The sequence below is a fragment of the Microtus oregoni genome, unplaced genomic scaffold (genome assembly GCF_018167655.1).
Source record: "Microtus oregoni isolate MIOR12 unplaced genomic scaffold, Mior012 000062F_ref0000492, whole genome shotgun sequence".
NCBI lineage: Eukaryota > Metazoa > Chordata > Mammalia > Rodentia > Cricetidae > Microtus > Microtus oregoni.
This window is the reverse complement of record NW_024543872.1, coordinates 9,748,881-9,774,637: the sequence shown is the minus strand read 5'-3', so window position 1 is coordinate 9,774,637 and position 25,757 is coordinate 9,748,881. Positions and strand designations below refer to the sequence as shown.

The 25,757-nt window shown below is 42.6% G+C and overlaps 1 protein-coding gene across 9 annotated transcripts in view; it reads right to left on the bottom strand.

The window, feature by feature from the left end:
* LOC121439585 (dystrobrevin beta) overlaps positions 1-25,757 on the bottom strand; it is a 215,352-nt gene that overhangs the window by 144,982 nt on the left and 44,613 nt on the right. For all 9 annotated transcript variants that reach the window (XM_041640106.1, XM_041640102.1, XM_041640101.1 and 6 more), the window contains 3 exons: positions 16,219-16,373; positions 2,769-2,874; positions 1,980-2,146 (listed from right to left, as the gene is read on the bottom strand). In XM_041640106.1, coding sequence (XP_041496040.1) covers positions 1,980-2,146; positions 2,769-2,874; positions 16,219-16,373 — 428 coding nt within the window. The remainder of the gene's footprint in view (positions 1-1,979; positions 2,147-2,768; positions 2,875-16,218; positions 16,374-25,757) is intronic.

Here is a 25,757-nt window from a genome sequence, read left to right as displayed (position 1 = left end):
GGTCCTCATGTAGATTCCATGGGCCTCAACCCTTCACTCAGAAGCTCTACAGATGGCCCTTTGTCTTTTCAACGGCGTAAGTCTACTAGGCTTTATAAATACACTCATCTCTTACTCGACACCATCTAAGACAGCCTCTTTCTCCTTACACCACCCCGGTTGTCAGGGCTTTCTCGATTTTCTCTTACTCTTTACTTACAAACCAGTCAATCCTTTCCGAAGCCATCTCTTTCCTGCAATACCTTATACTGTCAACAGAGTCACACTGTGACCCTTTCCAACGCTGGGTTTAGTTGGTATGAAGCTACTTTCAAGTACCCCTAATGACAAATTTACCAATTTGGTTACAGTTATGTCACATGATTTCTTTCTACTCCATCACTTGACTTATCCGTTCATTGGTGTCTCAAGCCAACACCACACCCCTTTTTTTTTTTTATTTTGTTTTGTTTTATTTTTTCGAGACAGGGTTTTTCTGTGTAGCTCTGGCTGTCCTGGAACCCACTCTGTAGACCAGGCTGGCCTCAAACTCACAGAGATACACCTGCCTCTGCTTTCTGAGTGCTAGGATTAAAGGCATGAACACCACACACTTTTAAGGTTTTACTAGTTATGCACTCCTAGTACTAAGTACTATGGAATGAAAACTTTATTTAAAACAATAGTTCCCTTCCCAGCTACTAGCAGTTAAGAGCACTGACTGCTCTTCCGGAGGACCCAGGTTCAATTCCCAGCACCCACATGGCAGCTCACAATAGTATGAAGATTCAGTTCCAGGGGATCTGACCCCTTCACACCAATGCACATAAAATAAAGTTAAATAAACCATAAAATATTATTTTTTAAAATTACTGGAGGGGTTTTCATTTTAAAAAATTTTTTTAAATGACCTTAAACCAAAACACAGCGCTGGAATGCACAAGTGGACAGTGAACAAGGTTTTGTAGTTAGCTCTGACTGAGACAGATACGACCGTGTTCCTAACACAGCATCACATGTTCTGGCAATACAGTCAAGTGTGCACAGGGGCGGACACTTGGTATTTTTCTTTCCCTTCTGTTGGTTTATTTATTTTTCCTTGGTTGAATTCTAGGAAAAATAAAGGGGTGAGGAAACCCAGTTATTAAGGTCTTTTAATATCTGTAGTCCAGTAGGTACCAGGGTAAGACCCCAGGTCTGGAGCCATACGTCTGGCTCTGTGTACTCTTCTACAAGTTAGTTAAACAAGTGAACAACAAAATTAGAAATAAATCAAAAGATGTGAAGAAAAATACTTAATGAGATCATATTGCATGATTTACAAACACACCAGAAAGAGCAGATGTCAATCTCAACTCAAATGTTGGTTTTTGCTTGTTTTATTTGCTTTGTTTCAAGACAGGATCTCACTATGCAGACCAGGCTGCAACTCAGAGATGTTTCTGCTTTGCCCCCTCAGTACTGGGGATAAAGGTGTGCACCACCGTGCTTGGCCATCACCCAAGTACTATTTAAAAGCTACTTTGGAAGGTAAGAAGAGCAATGTGGCAATGGTTATAAAACACAGTCTCTCCCCAATCTAAAGGATAAACATACGTGACTCCGGGGCTACATGCCACTTTTTCTGCAGCATATAAACACATCAGCCTGCGAGGGAAACTGCTCAAAGAAGGGCTTTAAACCCAACTGAAGGCTCAAGGGAATAATCTCTAGGAAGATCCCCTTGGTGTAATTTTTCAGATCAGAAGAAATTTACTTTTTTACTTTGCAAAGGGCCATCTTAAATGCAGCTAACACCTGTACCTCAGTCTGCTTTTAAAGTCCAGGGAGGAACAGCAATGCAACTGCAACCCCAGCAGCCATGCGGACATGAAGATTTCCCGACACCACATCCGTATTGGGCAGGACACATGCAGGCCACTAGACCAAGTACTCTTACTGTTACATACAAACCAGGTAAATAGTTGAGAGTACACAATCAGAGACAAGCAGTTAGTTACCCAAGAGGAATGCTCCTTCATCTGGTGCTGGTTGCTGTGAGTGCCACTGGCATGGCCTCGCCAAAAGCAGTTCTGGCAGAGCTGATAATTGTGGCACTGCTGGCATCGGTACCGGAAGCCCATCATGCTCTCGCAGTGACAGTAGGAGCACTCCACAGGATGGAAAACTGGTGACCAGGAAGAAGAGGGAACAGGGGACAAAATAATGTCAACATCGAGGAAAACAAAATCTGGCCAGTTGGTAAGTTCTGGTTTCACTGAAAGTATGTCTCAAAAGATAATGAAAGACACCCAATGTCCTCCACATGCTAAATGTACACACAAATACTACACACAAACAAACAAGAAATAAATAAGTAAAAATAAAGGGGAAAAAGGTCCAGAACTAAATTTTATCTTAGCAATGTTTTAATGACCCAAATTTGACTAGAGTTTTGGTGGCCAATACTGCAGACTTTCCAACTTTCTAAAGCTACGATTCTGATAAACCAAAAGGGGTGAAAAAAAGAAATTCCTGACCACATTGGGTAAACACAAGCAATCTCAGGGTGAAAAAAAAATGTGCCCATACCAATCAGGTTTTCTTATTCCTCAGAATCCTATGTAAGTGACAAGACTCCTGCTTTTGTTATGAAATAAATACTCTCCTCCCGAAAACAAAAGCCACAAGTTCAAAGGATGACGTGCCAACAAACGTCAATTTCAATTTTTCACAATAATAGCTCAGAATACCGCAAACTGCTTCCTCCTCCCTGCGACCTAAGGGACAAAGGATCAAGCCATGCTCACCATTCTCAACATGGGCAAGCCTGTGCATGAGAGGTAGCCAGACAAGGCACTGGGGAGGAGGATCGGCCATCATGGTGTCTAAAAACATATTCAGCATTATCTTCTTCTGTGAAGAGAAAAAAAACAAAGATACTTTATATCTTGCAAGTGTCTTTAAACCTCTAGATTAATTTAAGATTCTCCCACCCAAGTAGGAATAAACTGCATCTAAGATTTTACAGCAAAATATTTTACATTATCACACTCACAATTACACACATTTTAATATATGCACACTACTTCTATTGAAAATGCATCTCTACAGGCATGATTCCGCCTCTAAAAGTAGCTGTTAGGTGTCTTGACCTCCTCCACTGAGAGTAAGAAAAAGGAACAAAGCATTTAAATGGCTGGTCACGTCCAACCCAAGTCAGAGACAGCCAGAGCCCAGTGTTCTTCCAATCACCAGTCCTGTTGTCCTGTGAAGGAGACAGACATCATATTCCTGCTAATAAAACATCTACAGCAACAGAAACTAAGGATGCCTGGTTAGGAGCCATATTTTCAGCATTCTCAGCAGTGTCTGGTACACAGTTGGCATTTAATAAATAACTGCTGGGTAGCTGGACAGATGGCTTCACATACATACAGGCAAAACACCCATACACATAAAATAATAAAAATAAAATAAATAACAAGTAACCGTTGGAATAAATAACAAAGCAAGGTAAGATACATAAATCTGCACTCCTTCTCCCACTAGGCTGCATTTTTCTCTTTCAACAGATAGCTGCCACCATGTGGACCATTGATAGCATTATGCTCCACACAGACAACCAGAAAACAGTCTGAAGACAAGATAAAAGTACAGTTATATGATACAGACAGAAAAAATTTGAAGCAATATTTCCAATTAATAAATTTTCTTTTTATTTCTTCTAAGCCACAAAAATACCCATCCAGTTCTAAAGGGAGAGGAAAAGGGACTGGACGCAGTGTCATGCAACGTAACAGGAAGCCTGCTGTGATAACAGACACTTGTAGGGTCACATCAAACAGCACTCGGAGGGACAGCAGAAATCCAGGAGGGGTGACAACACCTATAATTCCAGCAGCTGGAAGTCTGAGGCAGGAGGATCACAAGTTCCACGTCAGCCTGATCCCTAAGACGAGACCCAGTCTCAAATAAAGCAAGGGTTAGTGAGATGGCTCTTCAGGGAAGGCGCTCCTCCAGCAAGCTCGGAGACCTGAGTTTGATACCAGAACTCATGTGAAGTGAAAGGAGAGAACCAGAGCTGTACTCCGACCTCTATGAACGCCATGGCATGGGCAAGCATTCCTGCACGTGCGCACACACACGCACACACAGACATACACACACAATTTTTTAAAAAGAAAAAAACAGAGAGCAGCACACAGAAGCTATACGACCCTGAAGGAGATTTTCTGAGCCCTGGTCCAGCAATGTGAAGATGATAGAGACTAGAAGTATAGCTAGGCGATACAGCACCTGTCTAAATGTGTAAGGTCCTGAGTGTGATCTTCAGCACCAGAATTAAAAAAAAAAAAGAAACTGCACATGAAGACGGGGTACAGGAGTAGGTAGGGCAAAGCAAAAAAAAAAAAAAAAAAAAAAAAAGACACAATTTCATCCTACTTTCTCCCAAGCAAGAAGTGGTGACCCCAGGGAGCTTAAGACAGAAGAGGCCAGGATCGTCCACTGTGGCATCTGCCCACAGGACTCCACTCCTGTCACACCAAATACAAAAGCACACATTTCACTCCTGGGCCTTTTGGCAACTATGAATATCTTGACTCCAGAATACATTAACTGGAAGTCACTCTGACTGAGGACATATATCTCTGAAGAAGAAACTAGAAGATAAATAGAAAAGGAAGGCAAAGTTGAGGCCAAGTGGGAAAGAAAAAGTGGCTCGCACTGAAGGGAAGACAGGCCTAGGGCATCAAGGTGGGGCGTGAAGAAGCAGAAATGAGCAAGGGGCGTCATTCCCACAGCCTCTCCACCCCACTGCACACTGCTGGCCAGTAAAAAGAGAAGTGTGCTCAGAAACCCCACAAAAATGTTATCCAGTGCACACTCTCTCTAAGACACACAAGTTTCTGCTGTCTCTGAGACCCAGGTAGATCTGGGAGGAATAAAGAGACAACATTGAAAAGTGAAAAGGACCCAATATGGCTGAGGGGCCAGATACAGAAACACTTCTACAATAGACGTGGGAAAAACAACAACAACCAAAATTAAGCCCAAAGCATGTTTCAGGTAACTGTGGTAGTTACTGGGATGCATACTTGCAATCCCAGTTCATGGCCAGCCTGGCCTTCATAGAAAGACCCGGTCACCAAAAGGTGTTCAGCTAGCAAAGCTACTTACCATACAGGCTTGGCAGCTTTAGTTCAATCCCTGAATCCCAGGTAGGGCTAACAAAACTTAAAATGTATCTTATCCTCTATTGCAAATTTAATGTTTACAATTCTGTATTGTTATATATTTGTTAACTATCACATTTTTACAAACTCACTCATAATAGTAATGCTATTTTCCCCAAAGTTTTGATTTACCATATTTTTAATTGTCAATATCAAATATGTATTTTTGATATCTAGCAGACCCTCATAAATACACACAATTCGCTTCCCCAGGTCATAAAAGTTCACAAAAAGCCAGAGGAATAAACTCTCAAGAGTACAGTCCTGGCGCTCTGCTCTGCCTCACACCAGGCCTGTGATGAGGTGTACACTTAATAGTTCTAGGTTGGGCCGGGCGGTGGTAGTGCATGCCTTTAATCCCAGCACTCAGGAGGCAGAGGCAGGCCGATCTCTGTGAGTTCGAGGCCAGACTGGCCTATAAGAACTAGTTCCAGGACAGGTTCCAAAGCTACAGAGAAACCCTGTCTCAAAAACAACAACAACAACAACAACAAAATAGTTCTAGGTTGGTTTTGCCTCTCAAGGCTCAGAAAGTAGCTCTCAAAGCATGGCCAGGACACCCCTGAGAGGTGTTTAAGCATTTATTGTCAGGGAGTCCACAGAGCAAAATCATCTCCATCCTCCTTAGAGTATCACTGTCTTTCAGTCTTGTTCTCTCGTGAGAGAACTATGGACTTTCCAGACGACACATGACAGAGCCATAATTACCTGCAAAGGATACTAAGAGAATCCCCTTTCAAGTTATGTAGCAGTATGAGGCAAATACAAATAATTTTTATTTTATTTTTATTTGATGTGCATTGGTGCTTTTCCTGAATGCATGTCTATATGAGGGTGTTGGGTTCCCTGGAGTTACAGGCAACTGTGAGCTGTCATATGGGTGCTAGGAATTGGACCCAGCTCCTCTGGAAGAGAAGCCAGAGCTCTTAACCACTGAGCCATCTCTGCACTCTCTACAAATAATATTTTTCACCCAACATTAGGCTTTTTGTTCTGCACAAGGTCTTCGAATTTTAATCACTTCACTGATACACTAAGCAAAAACAACACAGTTATAATTCCTGCTGGGAAAACACTGGCTATCTCCATTGTTGAATGTAATCTCATTATTCTTTTTCCTAAAAATGAATTTCTGTTCATCATCACCTGTTATCCTAATCCTTGATATTAACAACTACTATTCTATTTCATTTTCACATCCCTGCTTTCTCAAAAATCTAGCGTCACTAAAAACATTTAAATAACAAATAAAATAATTTAGCAATAGATTCTCATTGCTACAATTTCCAACTTCATCATTTCCAATTAAGTACTTTGTAATTTCTGTTGTTTAATATGTAAATATTTCACACCCATTGAGTTTATAACTTAAGAAATTTTTGATATGGCACTTTTATGAGTTTTTGGAGGAAAATATTACCCGTATTTATTTATTATTATGTGTACAAGGGCAGAGGAAAGGTCTGTGGAGTCAGTCCTCTCCTTCCGTCTCTTACACAGACTCTGGGGACTGAACTCAGGTTGCCAGGCTAAGGTGGCAAGCGTTTTACCAGCTGAGCCATTTTGATGGCTCCCAAAACATTTTTAAGCTAACTGCAAGCTGGCTTTAACAACTGCGTAGAGTTGAAGGCATATTTAGGCTGGCAGAAGCTAACATACGTCAACTTGAGTTGTGGAACCAATGCTAAAAGGCAGCCTTCCATTACTATGGGACACGGAACTTGTCCATCACAGATTTGGACTTTAAACATCAGAACAACCTGAAAGCTGAGGATATGGTTCAATAGTGGAGTGCAGGAGACCTGGGTTCAATCTTTTCCCCTCACTTAAAGATTGATTGATTGACTGATTGATTGATTGATTGTGTATGCAGTGTTCTGCTTGCATGTATGCCTGTAGGTCAAAAGAGGATGCCATATCTCATTACAGAGGGTTGTGAACCACCATGTGGTTGCTGGGAATTGAACTCAGGACCTCTGGAAGAACAGTCGGTGCTCTTAACCAATAAGCCATCTCTCTGGCCCTGGGTTCAATTTTCAATACCACAAAAACAAAACAAAAGCGGAAAAAAACAGTATTTTGTAATGACACAACTGTAGAGGCTAGCATACTTATAGAGATTTTTTTATCATAGCTGCAAGAAGTGTCATAAAAAATGCTTTAAAAAGTCTGAAATACTATATTTTCCACATTGTAATAATTACTTCGCTTTAGAAACTAATGGAGTGATATGAATAGAAATGAAGGTGTAAAAACAGCCATAAATTTTAATCAGTCAGAACTCAAACCAAGGGCTGGAGAAATGGCTCAGAGGTTAAGAGCACTGACTGCTCTTCCAGAGGTCCTGAGTTCAATTCCCAGCAACCACATGATGGCTCACAACCATCTGTAATGAGATCTGGCGCCCTCTTCTGGCGTATGGGCATACATGGAATGTTGTATACATAATAAATCTTTAAAAAAAAAAAAACAGGCTGGCCAATGGTGGCACACACCTTTCATCCCAGCACTCAGGAGGCTGTGAGTTCGAAGCCAGCCTGGTCTATAGCATGAGTTCTAGGACAGGCTCAAAGCTGTACAGAGAAACCCTGTCTCAAAAAAAAAAAAGAACTCAAACCAAAAATACTAATTTTCTCATTTATACATGATTTTAAGCCATTATTTAAATATTTAGTAAGCACGGCTCATTTCCAGGCATGGTATTGCTTATCACTGGAGATACAAAGCTGGAGACTGATGTCCCTCCCTCAGGCACCCTGAGTTATATAAAACACGCCATGGGAATGCAGAATATTGAAGGATTCAGAGATCAAAGAAGAGTGGACATGAAACCAGAGGCCTCTGTGGGAGGGAGACTTGCACTTCACTGGAGGCTAACAAACACACAAAGACAAGAACCTTGCTTGGTTTCACTCACCCAAATGCAGGTTAATCCAAACAAGAGAACTGCAAACGAAAGCTGCAGAGACCAAGCAGGACACTGGCAAGCGCGTCCAGGGAGCAGTCGTAGCTTGGTGGCAGGGTTTGTACCAGGAATGCCCGTGGAAAAGACAGGCAAAGGGTGGGATGGCAGGGGGCCAAGAGCGCACACTAGGATCCTTATCAGAGGTACAAAGCAATCCATAAAGGTTTTTATTTTTGTTTTCCAAAAGAGGAGAGATATTTTGAGACAACCTCTCTTTTTCAGCTAAGGCTCACCATACTCAGCTAGATTAGCTGGCAGGCGAGCCCAGAAGTTCCTCCTGTCTCTCTGCCTCCCCAGTGCTGAGATCCCAAGCACATTACAATCAAACCCATATGTTTTTACATGAATTCTGAGAATCAAACTTGGGAGCTTCATTCTGGCAAGACACGCTCTTTACCAACTGAGCCATTTCTCCAGCTTACAGCTGTATTTAGAAAATGATTTCACACCAAACTTCCTTATGATTAAACAGCCTTCTTCAGATGACCACTGATCCACTAAAGACCAGCAAGCCAAGGTTCTAAGTAACATTTCCTGCTTTCCATAAAGCCTAGAAAACTACAAAGCAGCAGTGTAGGAACAGTACCCAGGTCTAAGAGAATGCCCGCTAGACTATGCTACCAGCGAACAACCCAGGAGTCCAAGATGGAGCCCTGAACCCTGCCCAGAGCCCCAGGCAGGTATGCATGGCGAACACAGCTGGATCTGTTTCCACACCTAGAGATAACCGAGTAGGGGGCTTTCACATAGGAAACAGGCAGCAGGCACTAACAAACTCAATAAAGAGAACTGAGGAGCCACCTGTCATCACTAAGGACTCATTTAATAATACATTCTGCTCTGCAAACCCAACTAGAACAAAACTTCACTTCTAGGTCTCTGCAATTTTGCTCAGTCTAATTAATGGTAGTGAGACAGGTCTCATTACTATGGCCTCGATCATAATAAAGCCCATTTTATACACTCTATTTCATCTGATCTAAGATGCGCTTGGAAGATCACTTCTAAGGTACATCATTATATATATTTTTCTACCACTAAGGAAGAAAAATTTTTAGCCAATTAAACTGATTCAATGGCTTAATTAGCTGCAGTTCCTCATTACATGTGAGTAGTCACACCCAGCTCTTAACGAAGTGAAATGTCTTTCATCTACTCAAAAGGATTCAGTAGTTTTCGCTACCTTCAAATGCACTGCTTGAGGTGACAAGAAATTATATTGCGGTGCTTTGGTCATTACCTATCCTGGCTGGTTTTATGTCAGCTTGACAGAAGCTAGTGAGTCGTCTGAAAGGAGAGAAACTTAATTGAGAAAAGGCCTCCATAAGATCCTGCCATAAGGCATTTTCTTATTAGTGATCAATGGGAGAAGTCCAACCCATCCCTGGGTTGGTGGTTCTGGGTTCTTGAAGGGAGCAGGTGAAGTAAGCCATGGGGAGCGCGCCAGTAAGCAGCACCCTCCATGGCTTCCGCATCAGCTCCTGGCTCCAGGTTCCTACCCTGTTTGAGTTCCTGCCCTGACTTCCTTCGATGATGAACAGCAAAATGGAAGTGTAAACCAAATAAGCCCTATTCTCTCCAAATTGCTTTTTTGTTATGGTGTTTCACTGAAGCAACAGAAACTTTGAGACATCACTAATATTTGGTAACAAAAAAATTATACTCTAGTTTCATTTCTTTGTAGATATAGTATCTTTAAGACAAGATACTATAAATATCTAATTGTTCCTTTGCAAAATAAATGTGATAATTATCCAATTTATTCTCCTCTGTTCTGTGTTCACATCTTCCTGTATTTGCAGTAACACAGGGCACAGTACATATTTTTGAGAACACTGAAATGACAACAGGTATAGAGCCCAAAGTGGATCTAACACAGTGGCAGTGTCAACATGAACAGTCCTGCCCAAGTTCTCACACATGCAGGAAATGACAACCTGTTACAACCATTGCCTACCCAAAAGAAACTAAGATACTATTGGTCATGTGACATAGCTCAACACCAGAGAAGAATGTGAAGATAAGTCCTTAGGGCAACAAAACAGTGCACTCATCTACAGAAATTACCCAGTTGAAGGGCTGCTGGGGGAAACCATGAAATCCCTTGATTAAAATGTGTACAGAGGGGAGCTGGAGAGATGGTTCAGTGGTTAAGAGCACTGACTGCTCTTCCAGAGGTCCTGAGTTCAATTCCCAGCAACCACATGGTGGCTCGCAACCTTCTATAATGAGATCTGGTGCCCTCTTCTGGCATACAAACATACATGGAAGGAATGTTATATACATAATATATAAATCTTTAAAAAAATGTGTACAGAGTAAAACAAATATGCACATGCCCGGTAATTCTTGCTGAAATCTATTCATCGTCCAGGAAAGCAAGGTCAGAAAAATGTCTCTGAGTAGAAAGAAATTTGTTTTGGCATATAGGCAGAGGAGATTGGTTAGATAAAAAGTAGTTCCAGCCGGGCGGTGGTGGCGCACGCCTTTAATCCCAGCACTCGGGAGGCAGAGGCAGGCGGATCTCTGTGAGTTCGAGGCCAGCCTGGTCTACAAGAGCTAGTTCCAGGACAGGAACCAAAAGCTACCCTGTCTCGAAAAATCAAAAAAAAAAAAAAAAAAAAAGTAGTTCCAATAGATAAAATAGTCTCACTATTTTGAAAACTTATCAACAAAAAATGTCACCCTTCTCTTCATATTCCCACCTCTTCTACGCATTGGCACGGTGTCTGCAGACACTGACAGCCATGCTGTATAATGTACCTTCTTTCCTTCCACCCTCCCTCCACTCTGATATTCACAGTCCCCTTCCCACACAGACGTCAGATCTAAAACCTCCAGTGGGGTAGACAACTCCCCAAGCTAAAGTCAGCACTAAGACCTAGAAAATAAGTAAGCAAACAAGGGGCAAATTTTCCAAAGAAAAAACTCAGTCTTCCTCCAAAACTTGGGAATCTAGAAAATTGGAGAGACCTTTAAATTCATTTCCTGTTTATTTTCAGTAACTTTTAAGCCTCTAAATTCAGCTTGTTTGTTTTTGTTTGTTTATGACCACTAAGAATCAGTCAAAAAAAACTTTTAAGGCTTACATCCTACACTTCGTTCCCTCTTCATAAGGGAAACAATTTCCTATAAGGATCAGTCCTATCTAACTGAATCATAATTTCATAACCTTGTACTTCAGCAGGAGGAAGTGTTATCACTGCCCTGTCACCTGCAGCTACAGTTCCATCATCACATTGCTGCAGAAAGGGAAGCAGCTCATGGATCTCTTCAGGCACACCCAGTCTGTGCCCAACACATCTGTAGAGACCGTGTCAAGGTGCAATGTGTAAAAGCTGGACATCCACTCTTTCTGTAATGGTAAAAATAAAACGGCCCCGTGGGCCATGAGGGGCAGCGGATCCTAGGCAGGGAGCCGTGTGGGGGGTGAGAGACCAAGACAGATAGGCACCCCATGCAGAGTGAGGTTGGATATTTATTTACTGGGTTATGGAAGGGAAGAGGAGAAGAAGAGGAAGGGAGGGAGAAGGGGGAAGAGGAAAAAGAGGCAGAGAGAGAGAAAGGGGGGAGTGGAGGGAGAGGAGCCACAGCAGCAGCTACCTCTTTGGGGGAGAGAGAGAAAGGAAGGAACTCAGGCTGGAATCAGAAGGAAGATCTGCCTGCCTCAGTGGGGGGGGGGGGGGGGGAGTTAAGATTAGGGAAAAAAACTAGGACCAGGGAATTGAGAAGAATCTGACCTGTTTAAGGTGGATCCTTCAATTCAGCTCCCTGGAACTCACAAGAATTATTTGGGTTTGTGAAACATAAGTTTTAAACAGTAGTATATTTATATCAGAATGACTGTGACTAATATTTTTACATAATGCAAAGTATTTTTAAAGGCAGTGTGAGAGAGAAATTTGATAGCGTGCACTGGTCCTCACACCTTTATAACTTACAGGTACACACCTTAATAACCTGTATTTGTATTTTGCTGAAATTTGTTTGGTGAGGTTGTCTTTTTAAAATGACAAATCCTCTCAGCTGTCAAACTACAGCAGAGATCTTTGAGGAGGATAAAACTGGTGCTTGGGACTCGGCCAAGATCTCTCGGTGTTCCTTCCACCCGCAGATGGGCCAGCTGAGAAAACGTGGAACCCTGGGCTCAGGAACCAGGTTTCTTTACAACAGCTCTGTGTTGTATCTGCCCGAACACTGACCTCCACACACACCAGCAGCTTTGGTGGTGAGTTTTCCCCTTCCAGTCAGCCAACCACAGCCTTCACGGCTACTGTTGAGCCCTTCGCTGACATTCATCTCTGGTTGTTTCCCATAGCTAAAAACGTGACTGGACAACCCAGGGTTGGTCCTCCTGCGCTAGCACTGCACACGCTGTGTGGTGCATTTGATTTGGGGCCCAGGGTCCCTCAGATTTTTTTTTCTCCTTTCCTTTCTGATGGACCACTCGTAAGTGGTCCCCTCCGTGAGAGACCACTTGGAGCGGCCTCTAGCCTCTCTGGCTCCAACACCCGGCCTGCAGAGAGGAGACGTCTTCCTATAGGCTTTCCAGTGTCACAGTCGTTTCACACCCCACCTATAGAGAGGGGACGCTCTTCTATAGGACCTGTGGTGTTTTCACGTTTTCAGTTATGGTATAAACCCTCAAACAGTCACCTGCCTGTAAATGTTCCACCGGTGTCCTGCTGGCTCTGCCTTTCCTCAAACGCTACCTGCCACCTCTACCACGGCCGACAAGATTGGTCAGATCCACGAGACAGCTGTTTTCAATTCCAGCCTTTGTTCCCCACCGCAGCTTCTGGTGCAGCAGCCCCGCATCAGGACAGATCACGCCTCTAGGTGTCTCTTGTTATTAGGTTTAAAGCTCCTACGGCTCAAAAAATGTGGCTTTTCCATACAACACGTGACCGCTGCCATTTTGACTGAGGTCAGGTGACCTTACCACCATCTTATATTTTTGGTTGTGAGCCTAGCCTTTAACGGCTGAGACATCTCTCCAGCCTGACCTTACCACCATCTTAATTGAGGTTAGATAACCTTACCGCCGTCTTAACTGATGGCCAGGTCAGGTGACCAAGTCTTGCCATCTTTACTGAGGTATTCCTTGCCTGGTTCCCCGTGCTGACTCTGGTGCATGTGTGTTTTGTGCAGTGGCATGCCTCCTTTGGTAGGGCCCACCAAAGCATCCACTTCGCCTAATTCCTGTTTAGTGTGTGTGTGTGTGTGTGTGTGTGTGTAACTTACATGCACCTATGTTTACTGTTAAATGTTATAATTGTCTGTTCATTGTAGCTCATTCCAAACTACAAAGCAGTAAGTCTCATGTTTTAAACTGGTATGTACTTTTAAGTCTCTTACAAAAATACTTTATATTTAATCCAACCCTGCTTTACCTGTTAAGTTGAGAGCCGGTACAGTCAAGCTCAGACCCAGCTCTCTAGGCAGATTCTGTACTTTAGGTATAACTCATCTATCTATACCTGATAAACAGCCCTCAACTGCTCAGAGATCTGGGGAATATGGCATTTAAATATTTAATTATTAAAAGACTTTTCATAACAAAAAGAGACAGGTTGGCTCCTAACAGCACTCTACTTCTTCCAAAGAAGACAGAAGACAAATGGGCACAGAACAATGTCCATCTGCAATTTGCTACAACTGCCAAGCACTGACCACTGGGCAAAACTGCCTTTCATCTAAACTGAAGATCTCCAGTGGACAGAATCGCTGGAATCGACAGCCTAGATGCTCAGGTCAAGGTAGGCTTGTCTTCCTATAGACTTCTTAGCCCACAGGATCTTCTGGAGCCTGGCAGGCTCTGTGTAAACAGCAAAAGGCAAATACGACCCTCAGTGACCATGGACGACCCTGAGGAGTAACTCTAGGTGCCAACCAAGTCAGTTCTCTGTCACTTTTTAATCAGTAACTCAAGTAAAATTTTATCCTTCTCAAAGGTCTCTGATGTAGTTTGACAGCTGAAAGATTTTTTTGGTTTAAAAGGACAGCCTCACCAAACAAATTTCAGTAAAACACAAATACAAGTTATAAAGATGTGAGGACAAGTGCACACTATCAAATTTCTCTTTCATGCTGCTTTTCATAGTCTTAAAGATACTTTTCATTGTGCAAAAACATCTGTCGCAGTCATTCTGACATAAATTTGCTACTGTCTATATAATGCATGTGTCTAAATTATGGTTATTTGGGGGAGGGGTGGTGGTTTGGAGACAGGGTCTCTCTACATAGCCCTGGCTGTCCTGGAACTCACTGTGTAGCCCAGGCTGGCCTCTAATTCACAGAGGTCCACCTGCCTCTGCATCCCAGGGGCTGGGATTAAAGGCGTGTACCACCACTTCCAGCTGATTTTATTTTTGAGGAATCTGAAGCAGGTGAAAAATCAATAAGCAGGCTGTGTGCTCAGGCGTCTCACAATGAGCACTTCTAAGGTAATCTACAGAAACCTTGTAGTATTCTTTGAATTAGCAATTACAATTTATAAAGCTCCTTCAACAGTCTCAATTATGACTCCAATATCAGATTCTTGTCATAGTCTTTAAATCACAATTAAGTCAAAGAATACTTTAGGGTTAATACCCGTCACCCACTTGAAAAATACTATTCTTCACTGGTACTTTATTATAAACTTCTCTCCTTGATCCTGCCAGCATTTTACTCAAAAGCAGCATTCCAAAACTAAATGAGGGTCCAACCTGGCCTCGGGAAGCATCTCGTGTAAGAGCCATGTGCATATCGCCTTTAAGACAGCTCTGAAGTGCTGTGTGGGCAGCCAGCTGCGGAAACAGCGTTTGGAGCAACAGCTGCAGGCAGCGGCAGGAAGGCACGCTAGCCCAGGAGAGCCATCTGTGGGCCTGGTATCCTGTCATCACTGCCTTCACCCACGAAGGGGATTTAGCATCTGCAGGAGCTTAGAGAGCCTCCCTACGTTTGAAGATTATATTAGGGGGGTAATGCATGCTATGTCTTATTAGAACAGACTGAGAGTACAGATGCTTTTAATATGCTAAAAGCTGGTGCTGACTGCCACTTATACCAGTGACAGAAAACACAGTTGACAAAGGAAAGTTTGCGCAAGTTAGCGCGCACTCATACTTGGACATTTCCACGGCACTCCGTTCCAGTCGTGCATCTCAGAGGAAGGTCTGAGCAGGGAAGCCGTGCGTCTCAGCCCGCTCAGTTGTCAGCGTCTCCCTTTACTGGTGATACGACTGATGGCTGAGCCGAAGTCACGTCTCCTGTCGGGTATAGTTTTCCATAAAGCTTTTCCAACCGCAAAACAGTTTTCCTTTGGTAATTGAGAAGTTATCTTCTGGGGGCTGGAGGTTAAGTGGTTAAAGGGACTAAGGACTCAGGTTCAATTCCTAGCACCCACGTGGCAACTCATAACTGTTGGTAACTCCAGTTCCAGGGGATCTGACACCTTCACGCAGACATCCATGAAGGCAAAACACCAACGCACACAAAATAAAACTAAACTTAAAAAAAAAATGTTCTAGGAAGATAACTTTTTTCTATTGATTTTAAAACAGATTTTTTTCCCCTAATTTTCTATTTCTCCTTTCTACACACAGTATTACAGTTCTTTTATCTGTTCTCTACCTTGAGTTATCTACTCTATCCCCAGTCTCTGGGGCAGAGTTAAACTCTCAGGAACACACTCATCACTTATACCAACCTCTAAGTAAAAACCAGGAAAAGCAGCCAAACTCCTGACTATGCCATGAGCAAGCTCCATGCACTCTGCAGGAGCAGGTGAGCACCGTGCAGGAAGCAGTGACCAAAATGGCTACGGCTTTAAGTCAAAATCCCATACTTACAATTTAAGAACCTTACTTAAACAGAAGAAGAAACATACGTTCAGTCGGAATAACGAAAAACTTAAAAACCCTTTTCTTTAAAAAGAAGTCCAATGTTACCTTACCTGAGAACAAGAGTCCTCAGGTGAACTTTGGCCCCCTCCCCTGCCTTCTGGAAGCCACCTGGGGAATCTGGTAGAAGATGGTGGCCCCTGTAGCCCGAGGCTCTGACAATGGTCCTTACCTGTTGTGGAAAACAGGTGCGGACTGCGTGTTCCGTGTAACCAAAGGATGGTCCTTCAAAGACAGCTGTAGGGAGCTTCAGGGCTTCCTTCAGAAACTGGTCAAGCTTGCCAAATATCATCAAGCCATTGGAATCTGACATCTGGGAGAAAATGTCTTTAGGAACAAAAGTAAATAAAGGTAAACTATAAGAAAATATCATCTCTTAAAAATTACACATGGCTCTATGCTATTTCTGCACCACTAAACACGCATCATTCAGAAGAACCATAAAGTTACAAGTTTTAGTTAACGTTCAAATTATTCTTGTCCTTATTAATGCCGTGTAGTTACTTTGCTCACAAGGTCCCTCAATCCTACCCACTTACGATTTTACCTAGTCATTAAGTGGAATAACCATTCATGTATGCCCAACTCACCTTTTCAAATCATTTTTCAATGGGGGGTGGGGTTGCACATGAGTGCAGTACCCACAGAAGCCAGCAGAGGGTAATGGATCACCTGGAGTTACAGGCAGCTGTGAGGTGCCTGCCATAAGGGGTGAAAATCAAATCCAGGTCTCTACAAGAGCAGCAAGTTCTCTTAACTGCTGAGCCATCTCTCTAGCCCTCATCTCGCAACTTCCTAAATTCACGCAACTGAAGGATAATTAGTTTTTAATTTATGCAACCCACCGCTGTAAGAAAATTTGAAGCAGCATGTTTTTACTCCTCAGTACCTGTTTATAGGACACACGCAGCACTTGGGCAGTAGAGGCAGGTGAATGAAAGTACACAGCAGTTTTCAGACCAGCCTGAATGATACGAGACCCTGTTCCTAAAACAAGCAAGCGCTGATGAGCCAGAACACGAGAAAGTCTGCAGCGAGACAGTCTCTCCTAAAAATGGCAACATCAGTGGGCATAACAACATGGAAGGTGGGAAATTTCACAGGACCCTACCCCTACAAAAGAGCTACAGACAGCTAATCACCGTTGGAAGAAGAATTAGTTCCTCCCAGGGATAAGTCCCCTTATTGGTTGTCCAGTGCAAAGTGATCAGCCCTGAAACCACATACACAGAAACAACAAAGCCAGACTCAGCAGATTGCATTTATGTATTTGAGCAATCGCATATACTTACATATGCACATAACAGTAATAATCAAAGAAAAAAGGCTATCAGCGTGGCAGTTGAGAGGCACATGGGAGGGACGGGAAGGAGGAAAGGGGGAGGTCTAAGTGATATGATTCTACTTCAATTAAAACATTTTAAAAGCTAACGACCCACACATTGTTGACTGAGCGAGAAATGTCCCCCACGGGCTCATTTACCAAACACTTGGTCCCTAGCTGGTGATGCTGTTTGAGAACATTATGAGACTTTTAGGACACATATTTGTTGGAGGAAGCATGTCACTAAGAGCAGGCATGATGATGAGCCCTTTTTTCTTAGAATTCACTTTTTTTTTTTAGATTATAATAAAATTACATTTCTCCCTTCCTCTTGAATACATACATACCCCATACCCCGTGCTCTCTTTTACATTCAAGGTCTTGGGGTTTTTTTTTTTTTGTTTTGGTTTGGTTTTGGTTTTTGGAGACAAGATTTCTCTGTGTAACAGTCCTCGCTGTCTTGGATCTTGCTTTGTAGACCGCACTGACCTCAAACTCGCAGAGATCCACCTGCCTCTGCCTCCTAAGTGCTGGGATTAAAGGTGTGGGCCACATCACCTGGCTCATGACCTTTTTTTTTTAATTGGTATCACATACACGCACATTCACACACCCTGAATAAAACCTGCTCAGTCTGTATAGTGTTCCTTGTACATATGTTTTCAGTAACACACACACACACACCCTCTGAATACAACCTGCTCAGTTTGTATAGTGTTCCTTGTACATATGTTTTCAGTAACACACACACACACACACACACACACACACACACCCTCTGAATACAACCTGCTCCGTCTGTTCCTTGTATGTATGCATGTTTTCAGGGTATTGGATAACCAGTTGGTGTGCTCTTCCCTGGGGAAGACTATTTCTCCCACTCTCAGCATTCCTTAGTTGCCTGGAGTTCTTTGGGTAGAGCTGAGGTCATGTGGGCTCTTCCCTGTGCACTTTGGCACATTTATTGGTCAATATTCAGCTCACATTTGGGTGGTCTTGTCAATGAGACTTTAAGGGTGTAGCTTCTGACAGTCCAAGGAAACACAATCTCACAGCAAACTCCCTGATCCTCTGGCTCTTACAATATTTCCACACCCTCTCCCGCAGTGTTCCTTGAGCCTTCGTACTGGAATGTTTTATAAATGTAGTCACTAGGACTGGGTTCCACAACTCTGCATTTTAATTGGTTGTGGTTTTCTATACTAGTCTCTGTGTGTAGCAATGTGAAGTTTCCTTGATAAGGGGTGGGTAAAGACCACACTTACCTGTGGGTGGGAGGACAGATGTTTAGATTGGTTAGGGCTGGCCTCACCTCCCCTACCCGTCTCTGCTTCTTACATGTAGATAACATGTGATCACCCTGCTTCCTGACTGCCAGGCCAGCCTCAGGCTCCTGCTGCCAGCCCGTCCCCCTGTGAAGGACTTATCCACTCTGGAGCGGTACGCCAAAACAAACCGTTTCTTCCCTAACTTGTTTTTGTCAGAGTAGTCTATCACAGCAAGAGACTGTGATACAATATGATTCTGTTTTTACAGAAAGATGGCCAAGAAGATGGGAAAGGAGTTCCTAGTAATTCTGTTCATTGGTCTTTGTATAGAGCTCCTGTCTCAGTTATTCCTCTTCTCATCCAGAGTTCAGGAGAAGGAAGGATAACAGAAGGTCAAAACCATGTGACAAGGAGACATGACCTCTGTCATATATGTGCACATGTGCTCAGGCAGAATTATTTAAAATAACAGATAAGAAAGTATTGCTTAGAACTTTAGCCAATGGTTAAATCAAGTTTGAAATCCATACCTATCTGACTCTGTAGTAAATTTCAGCAAATTACAGTGCTTTAAGATATAACTTAGAGGCTGGAAAAATGGCTCTGTGGTTAACAGCACTGGCTGCTCTGCGATTCTAGAGGTCCTGAGTCCAATTTCCAGCAACCACATGGTAGCTTACAATGGTGTACAGGTGTACATGGAAAGCATTCACATACATAAAATACGAATTAACAAACAAACCTTTGAAAAAACAAAAAATAATTTAAAGGTACATTAATAAATGATAAAAGGAAACTATTTTAAAAATATCAACAGACAGGACAGTATATATCAACTTCAGGAACATTGCTAGGTGTGGTATCTGGGTATGGTGGTGTTTGCCTGTAGTTCAATACTTAGAGGCAGGAGAAGTTCCATAACTTTGAAGCCATCCTGGTTCGTATGGGAAGCTCAAAGCCAACCATGGCTACATAAAAAGACCATGTCCCTAAAAATCAGAGGGAAAAAAGGACGGAGGGAAGGAGAAGAACAAATGAACTAAGAGCTTTAAAATAAACATATTAAAAGAGGGCCTGTCACTATGCAATAGGAGCACACACAGGGTAAGCCAAACTCGGGAATAAGAGTGCCTGCTTAGCAAGCATGAGGCCCTAGGTTCAGCATGGTATCCTCCCCAAATGAACAAAAAACCATGAAAAATAATGACTAGGATATACACATAGCCAAAAAACATCATTGATAGGGCAGAATGACAATTGGATAAATGCTAGAAAAGGAAGAAGGAAGGCAAATTTGTAAGTTCTCCCAGAAGAGAGAAATGCAGAGATATTAACTCATTTGTGAGAAACATTAACACACAAAGCAAGACAAGGAGCAGAAAGAATACAAAGGCAGAGCACTTTCCTATCCTGCATAAGCCTGGGTTCAATTCTCAGCAAAACAAACACATCAATTAGAAGACAACAGCATGACAAGTCACAAAAAGGGATTGCCAAGAAAGTGTTCAGTGGCTCAGAAGAGATAGCTCAATGGTTAAGAGCACGGGCTGCTTTTCCAGAGGACCTTTCCTAGTACTCACATGGCAGCTCACACCTATCTGTAACTCCAGTTCCAGGGGATCCGACACCCTCACACAGACATGCATGCAGGCAAACCACCAATGAACATAAAATAAAAAATAAATTACACATATATTTTTAAGAGTTAGTTTTCAGAATCTGTTGTTTTTTCATATGGCCCAGGTTGGTGTGGAACTCACTATGGAGTCAAGAATGACCTTGTACTTCTGGTGGCCCTGCCTCTACCTCCCTTCACCGGCTCCAGTTATAGTCTATGTGGTGCTAGGAAGTGAGCCCAGAGCTTCACCTGTGTCAGGCAAGCACCCTACCAACTGACCTCTATTCCAGACCCAAACAAGTCTAAAAGAAAGGAAGTGGTGGCCGGGGTGGGAAAGAGGAATCAACTGGAGATGCTTCAATGTATTGGATAAAAGAATAAAGGACTTTCAAGGTTAGGATTACTCTACATTTCTAGCGTGAGAAGATGTGACAAACCTTACTGAAATAAACAACCTAGAGATGTCGTACCTGTATCAGAACTAACTGCATGGGGCCTGGCGTCTTGTTTGCAAGTGTGCTATCCTACACAGAGCGCTGAGTCTCAAGTATTAAGGACTGCAGTGAGTTCGGAGATGCTCAGCTTCTAAAAAGAGGGAAAAGCACGGTTGACTCCATTTTTAAAAAGCTGGTTGCTATTCCTACCAGGAGCACAACTACGCATTAAGTCAGAACACAGGGTCAGTATGGGATGTGGCAGACACCTCACGGCACCCACACAGTGTCTACTTCCCCTCTCACTAACTGGCTGAACCCTGTGTTTATTGTGACAATGTGCACAGGTTTTTTTTCCAGTTTTTTTTTTAATTGATTTTTATTGAGCTCTAAATTTTCTCTGCTCCCCTCCCTTCTATCCTCTCCCATGGTCCCCATGCTCCCAATTTACTCAGGAGATCTTGTCTTTTTCTACTTTCTACTTCCCATGTAGATTAGATCCATGAATGTCTCTCTTAGGGTCCTCACTGTTGTCCAGATTCTCTAGGATTGTGATTTGTAGGCTGATTTTCTTTCCTTTATGTTTAAAAACCACCTATGAGTGAGTACATATGATCATTGTCTTTCTGGGTCTGGGTTACCTCACTCAACATGGTGTTTTCTAGCTCCACCCATTTGCCTACAAATGTCAAGATGTCGTTATTTTTTCCTGCTGTGTAGTACTCCACTGTGTAAATGTACCACATTTTCCTTATCCATTCTTCGGTGGAGGGGCATTTAGGTTGTTTCCAGGTTCTGGCTATGACAAACAATGCTGCTATGAACACAGTTGAGCACATGTCCTTGTGAATGTACACGTTTTTTAAAAGGTCTTGACGCCTATCCACGCTGTAACTCTAGGGTAAATTCCTGGGAAAGTTTTGGTTTCCTATCAGAGGTACCTCTCTTCTTTCTGCCTGGAATGAACACCTCAGTCCAGGACAGAGAAGTCATCTTATTACCCTAAGAAAGGTACCATACATCAGGACAGGAAGATGGAAGGAACTGGAGTCTCATGACATCCTCAGGTCGTGGGACCAACATTGAACTCAGCAGTCTTTGGACTTATTTTTACATAAGGAACACAAACCCCCATGTATTTAAGTCACTTATTAATCAAGTTTCTGCTACCATTAAATGTAGTCACAGCTAGCCAGACAATGAGTAACCAACTCATAGCCATTAACAGAAAAAAAGGACTAGAGACTTTAGCTGCCATATACTTACAGATGTACAGTATCATAATTACAAACTTACGTATACAACACCCATGTCAACAATTCTACATCTAATTCATTAAAAACATAAAGGGAAATAATAACCAGAGAGTCACATGACTGCCACGCCCACAAAAATGTATTCTCTTCAATTTCACTCAGTTACTAAGGTATGTTCAATGGACTCAAAGTGGTAATTTTTTAATCAGGAAAGGCACAAAACATAAAAAAGTGTTTGTTTTAGGAGAAGAACAACAGCTAGATCCAAAACCTGAAAGCATAATGAGGTAACTCATTATTTCTTGAGTTACTGGTTTAACTAGTGGGTTGTTTCTGTTTGGTTGGTTGACTGGTTGGTTGGCTGGTTGGTTTTTCAAGACAGGGTTTCTCTGTATAACAGATTTATGGACCAGGCTGGCCTCAAGCTCACAGAGATCTGTCTTCCTCTGCCTCCCAAGGGCTGGGACTAAAGGCGTGCACCACCATGCCCAGCTGGGTTGTAAAAAAAAAAAAACTAGGCTGATTTTTTAATTCTCAAGTGAAGAATAACAAGTAATGAATCTAAATTAGTGTAATTTACTACTTGCATATAACAAAGCTTAAAGAAGCAAATAAAATTTAATAAAACTATCAAGAACAAGGTCTGGAGGTAACGGAGAGTGTGTAACAGGTGTAAGACCAGAGGTTTCACCCTTAGCACTTAAAAAAAAAATTATGGGGCTGGAGAGATGGCTCAGAGGTTAAGAGCATTGCCTGCTCTTCCAAAGGTTCTGAGTTCAATTCCCAGCAACCACATGGTGGCTCACAACCATCTGTAATGAGGTCCGGTGCCCTCTTCTGGACTTCAGGCATACACATAGACAGAATATTGTATACATAATAAATAAATAAATATTTTTTAAAAATTAGTTCTCTAATTAAAGCCCTATCCCATTCTGGCATAACAGGATGACTGTCCTATTTCTATAGCTCAGAAAGAAAGTATGCCAGTTCCCCAACAGCTGTTCCCACGACTGAGCCCTTCAATGTGGGTGCCTCTTTCAGACTCTAAAACACTCTCCCCCATGTACCAGGCAATGCTGCTGCTCTGCCATTGGCACAGGTTTGTGTTTGCTCCCGGTGAGAGCGGCCCTGGTTCTACTGACTGCTTACATCTGTACAGGAGCGCTCACTATCTCATGTCAGGCTTCTGCAAAGTGACAGGACTGTTCAGACCCAAGGGACAAGACTATCAATGAACAGCCATTTCCCTTTTATATGAATGTCTCCTGGCAAAGGTGACTCCCAACTCCTGTCATCTTTCAACCTACTGGTGACTTAGCCCAGAAAAGCATATACACCCGTCTGTCTGTTTATAAGTACACACCACAACCAAATGCAAGGCACATTGCATTCTCTAACACACTAAAATTCCACGTCATGGATGGAGTCAGAAGCCATTGATGACTCAGCCCCACCCACCTTACAAAGAGTTCTTGGCCTCTGGGTGGCTAATACATTGGTTGTCAACTTGGCTACATCTGGAATTAGCTGGGTAAACCTGTGAGGATTTTTTTTCCTTAATTGAATCATTTGAAATGGGAAGGCCCACTTTTAATCTGTATCTTCTGAAGTGGGAAGATGCACCTTTAATCCAGATTTTTTGTTTGTTTGTTGTTTTGCAAGACAAGGTTTCTCTTTATAACAGTTCTGGCTGTCCTGGAAGTCACTCTGTAGACCAGGCTAGCCTTGAACTCACAGAACTGCCTGCCTCTGCCTCCCGAGTGCCGAGATTGAAGGTGTTCACCACCACCACCTGGCTAATCCAGTTCTTTTGAGGTGGGAAGGTTCAGCCTTATCTGGGTCACACTTTCTTGTGGCAGCTCATATAAAGGAAGTGGAAGGAGGAACTTTGCCTCCTTGCTCTCATTGGCAAGTCCATTCTTTCACTGGCATTAGAGCCCCCCTCTTTGAAATTCTGGCATATACTAAAGAACAGCTGAGATGACCAGCTTCACAAACTGAACAACTACTATATTCTGGGACCTTCTGTTCACAGATAGCCATTGTTGGCTAGCTGGACCACAGTTTGTAAGCCATTCTAATAAACCCATATATATGCACGTGTGTATATGTAAAGTATTTATTAAAATACATGTTGTATATTACATGCGTGTGTGTGTGAACGTGTTCTGTGCCTCTAGAGCAGTGGTTCTCAACCTGTGGGTCATGATCCTTTTGGGGGTCATATATTAGATATCTTGCATATCAGATATTTACACTATGATTGATAACGGTAGCAAAATTACAGTGATGAAGTAGCAATGAAGTAATTCCATGGTTGCGGGTCACCACGGCATGAGGAACTGTACTAAAGGGCCGCAGCGATAGGAGGGCTGTGAACCACTGCTCTGGAGAACCCTGACCAACCCAGCTTTCCTTAGTTTCTGTTTTTCTTCATTCTCTTTAATAGTTCATAAAGTGAAGATATAGAGAGTATTTCTTGCTTGCTTCTCATTCTGAAACATTTCAGTTATTCCAGAAATGCAAGACATGGACATCTCTGATGTAGACTAAAAGAGAAATCAAGGGCTGGCTAGCAGATGCCCGTGCGGGTAAGGGTGGAGTGACAGGTGACTAAAGGCCTGGCAAAAGAAGCAGGATTTTGAGCAGGGAAACTGTTCAACTGAAGCCTCAGACAGAGGCCTCTGTACAGCCTGTTAATGAAACACCAGAAGCAAGCGACCGAAACAATGGTGAGAAAAGCCACAGTAGGAAGACGCTCAGGTTAGTTTTTCCTCTACTCAACATGTAGTCTTTCAAAGACATGTAAGAAGATAAGTCGTATAAACTGGACTATTGAAACCCCAGTGTGCTCAACCAGGGAAAATTGCTGTGAGCATTTTGATAATTGGACTAAGGTTGAGGTAGGAGAATCCCTGGAGCCTAAGAGTTCTAGGCTATCATTAGAAGACTCGGGGCACAAAAAAAGATGAATAAAAAAAGTGTGATAGGTGTGTGTCTGTAACTTGAAGCAGAGCCCAATTATTCCTCCACAAGTCCAACAAATGAATAGATAAAAGCACTTTTCTTTTCTTTGTTTTTTTTGTTTTGTTTGTTTGTTTGTTTCTAGACAGGGTTTCTCTGTATAACAGCCCTGGCTGTCCTGGAACTCACTCTGTAGACCAGGCTGGCCTCAAACTCAAAAGATTCGCCTGCCTCTGCCTCCCGAGTGCTGAAATTAAAGGAGTGTGCCACCATGTCCAGTTAAAGATTATTTGTTTGCACATTTTTATGTACATGAGTGCTTTGCCTTCAAGCACACCAGAAGAGGGTATCCGATCCTATTACAGATAGTTGTGAGCCACCATGTGGTTGATGAAAACTGAACTCAGGAAACCTGGAAGAGGAGCTAATGCTCTTAACCGCTGAGCCATCTCTCCAGCCCTCCAACCTGCGATAAAAGCATTTTTACAGTCTTCCTCACACATTTGTTAACTCTGCAAAAATAACAATGCTAGCTTTTAAATAAAATTTAAAGTAAACAAATCAAAATTAATAAAGAAAATAAATGAATCGCTTGCCACTTTCAGGATGAGTTGGTGGGGTTTAAATAAGAGGGTTAACTTTCTTAGGAAACAAATGGCAAACACTGACAAAGTAAGTCAGCAGTCAACCAGGTAGACGCTGAGTCTGGTGGGCAGCTGTGGTTTCAGCCTGTAGGTGCTGCTCCCACGCTGGGGCGCTAACACTGAGTTCTGATCACACTTTTTTAAAGTCTACCCTGATTACAAGATGGCATTTAGGATTTTATGTAAATTACCTTTCAATC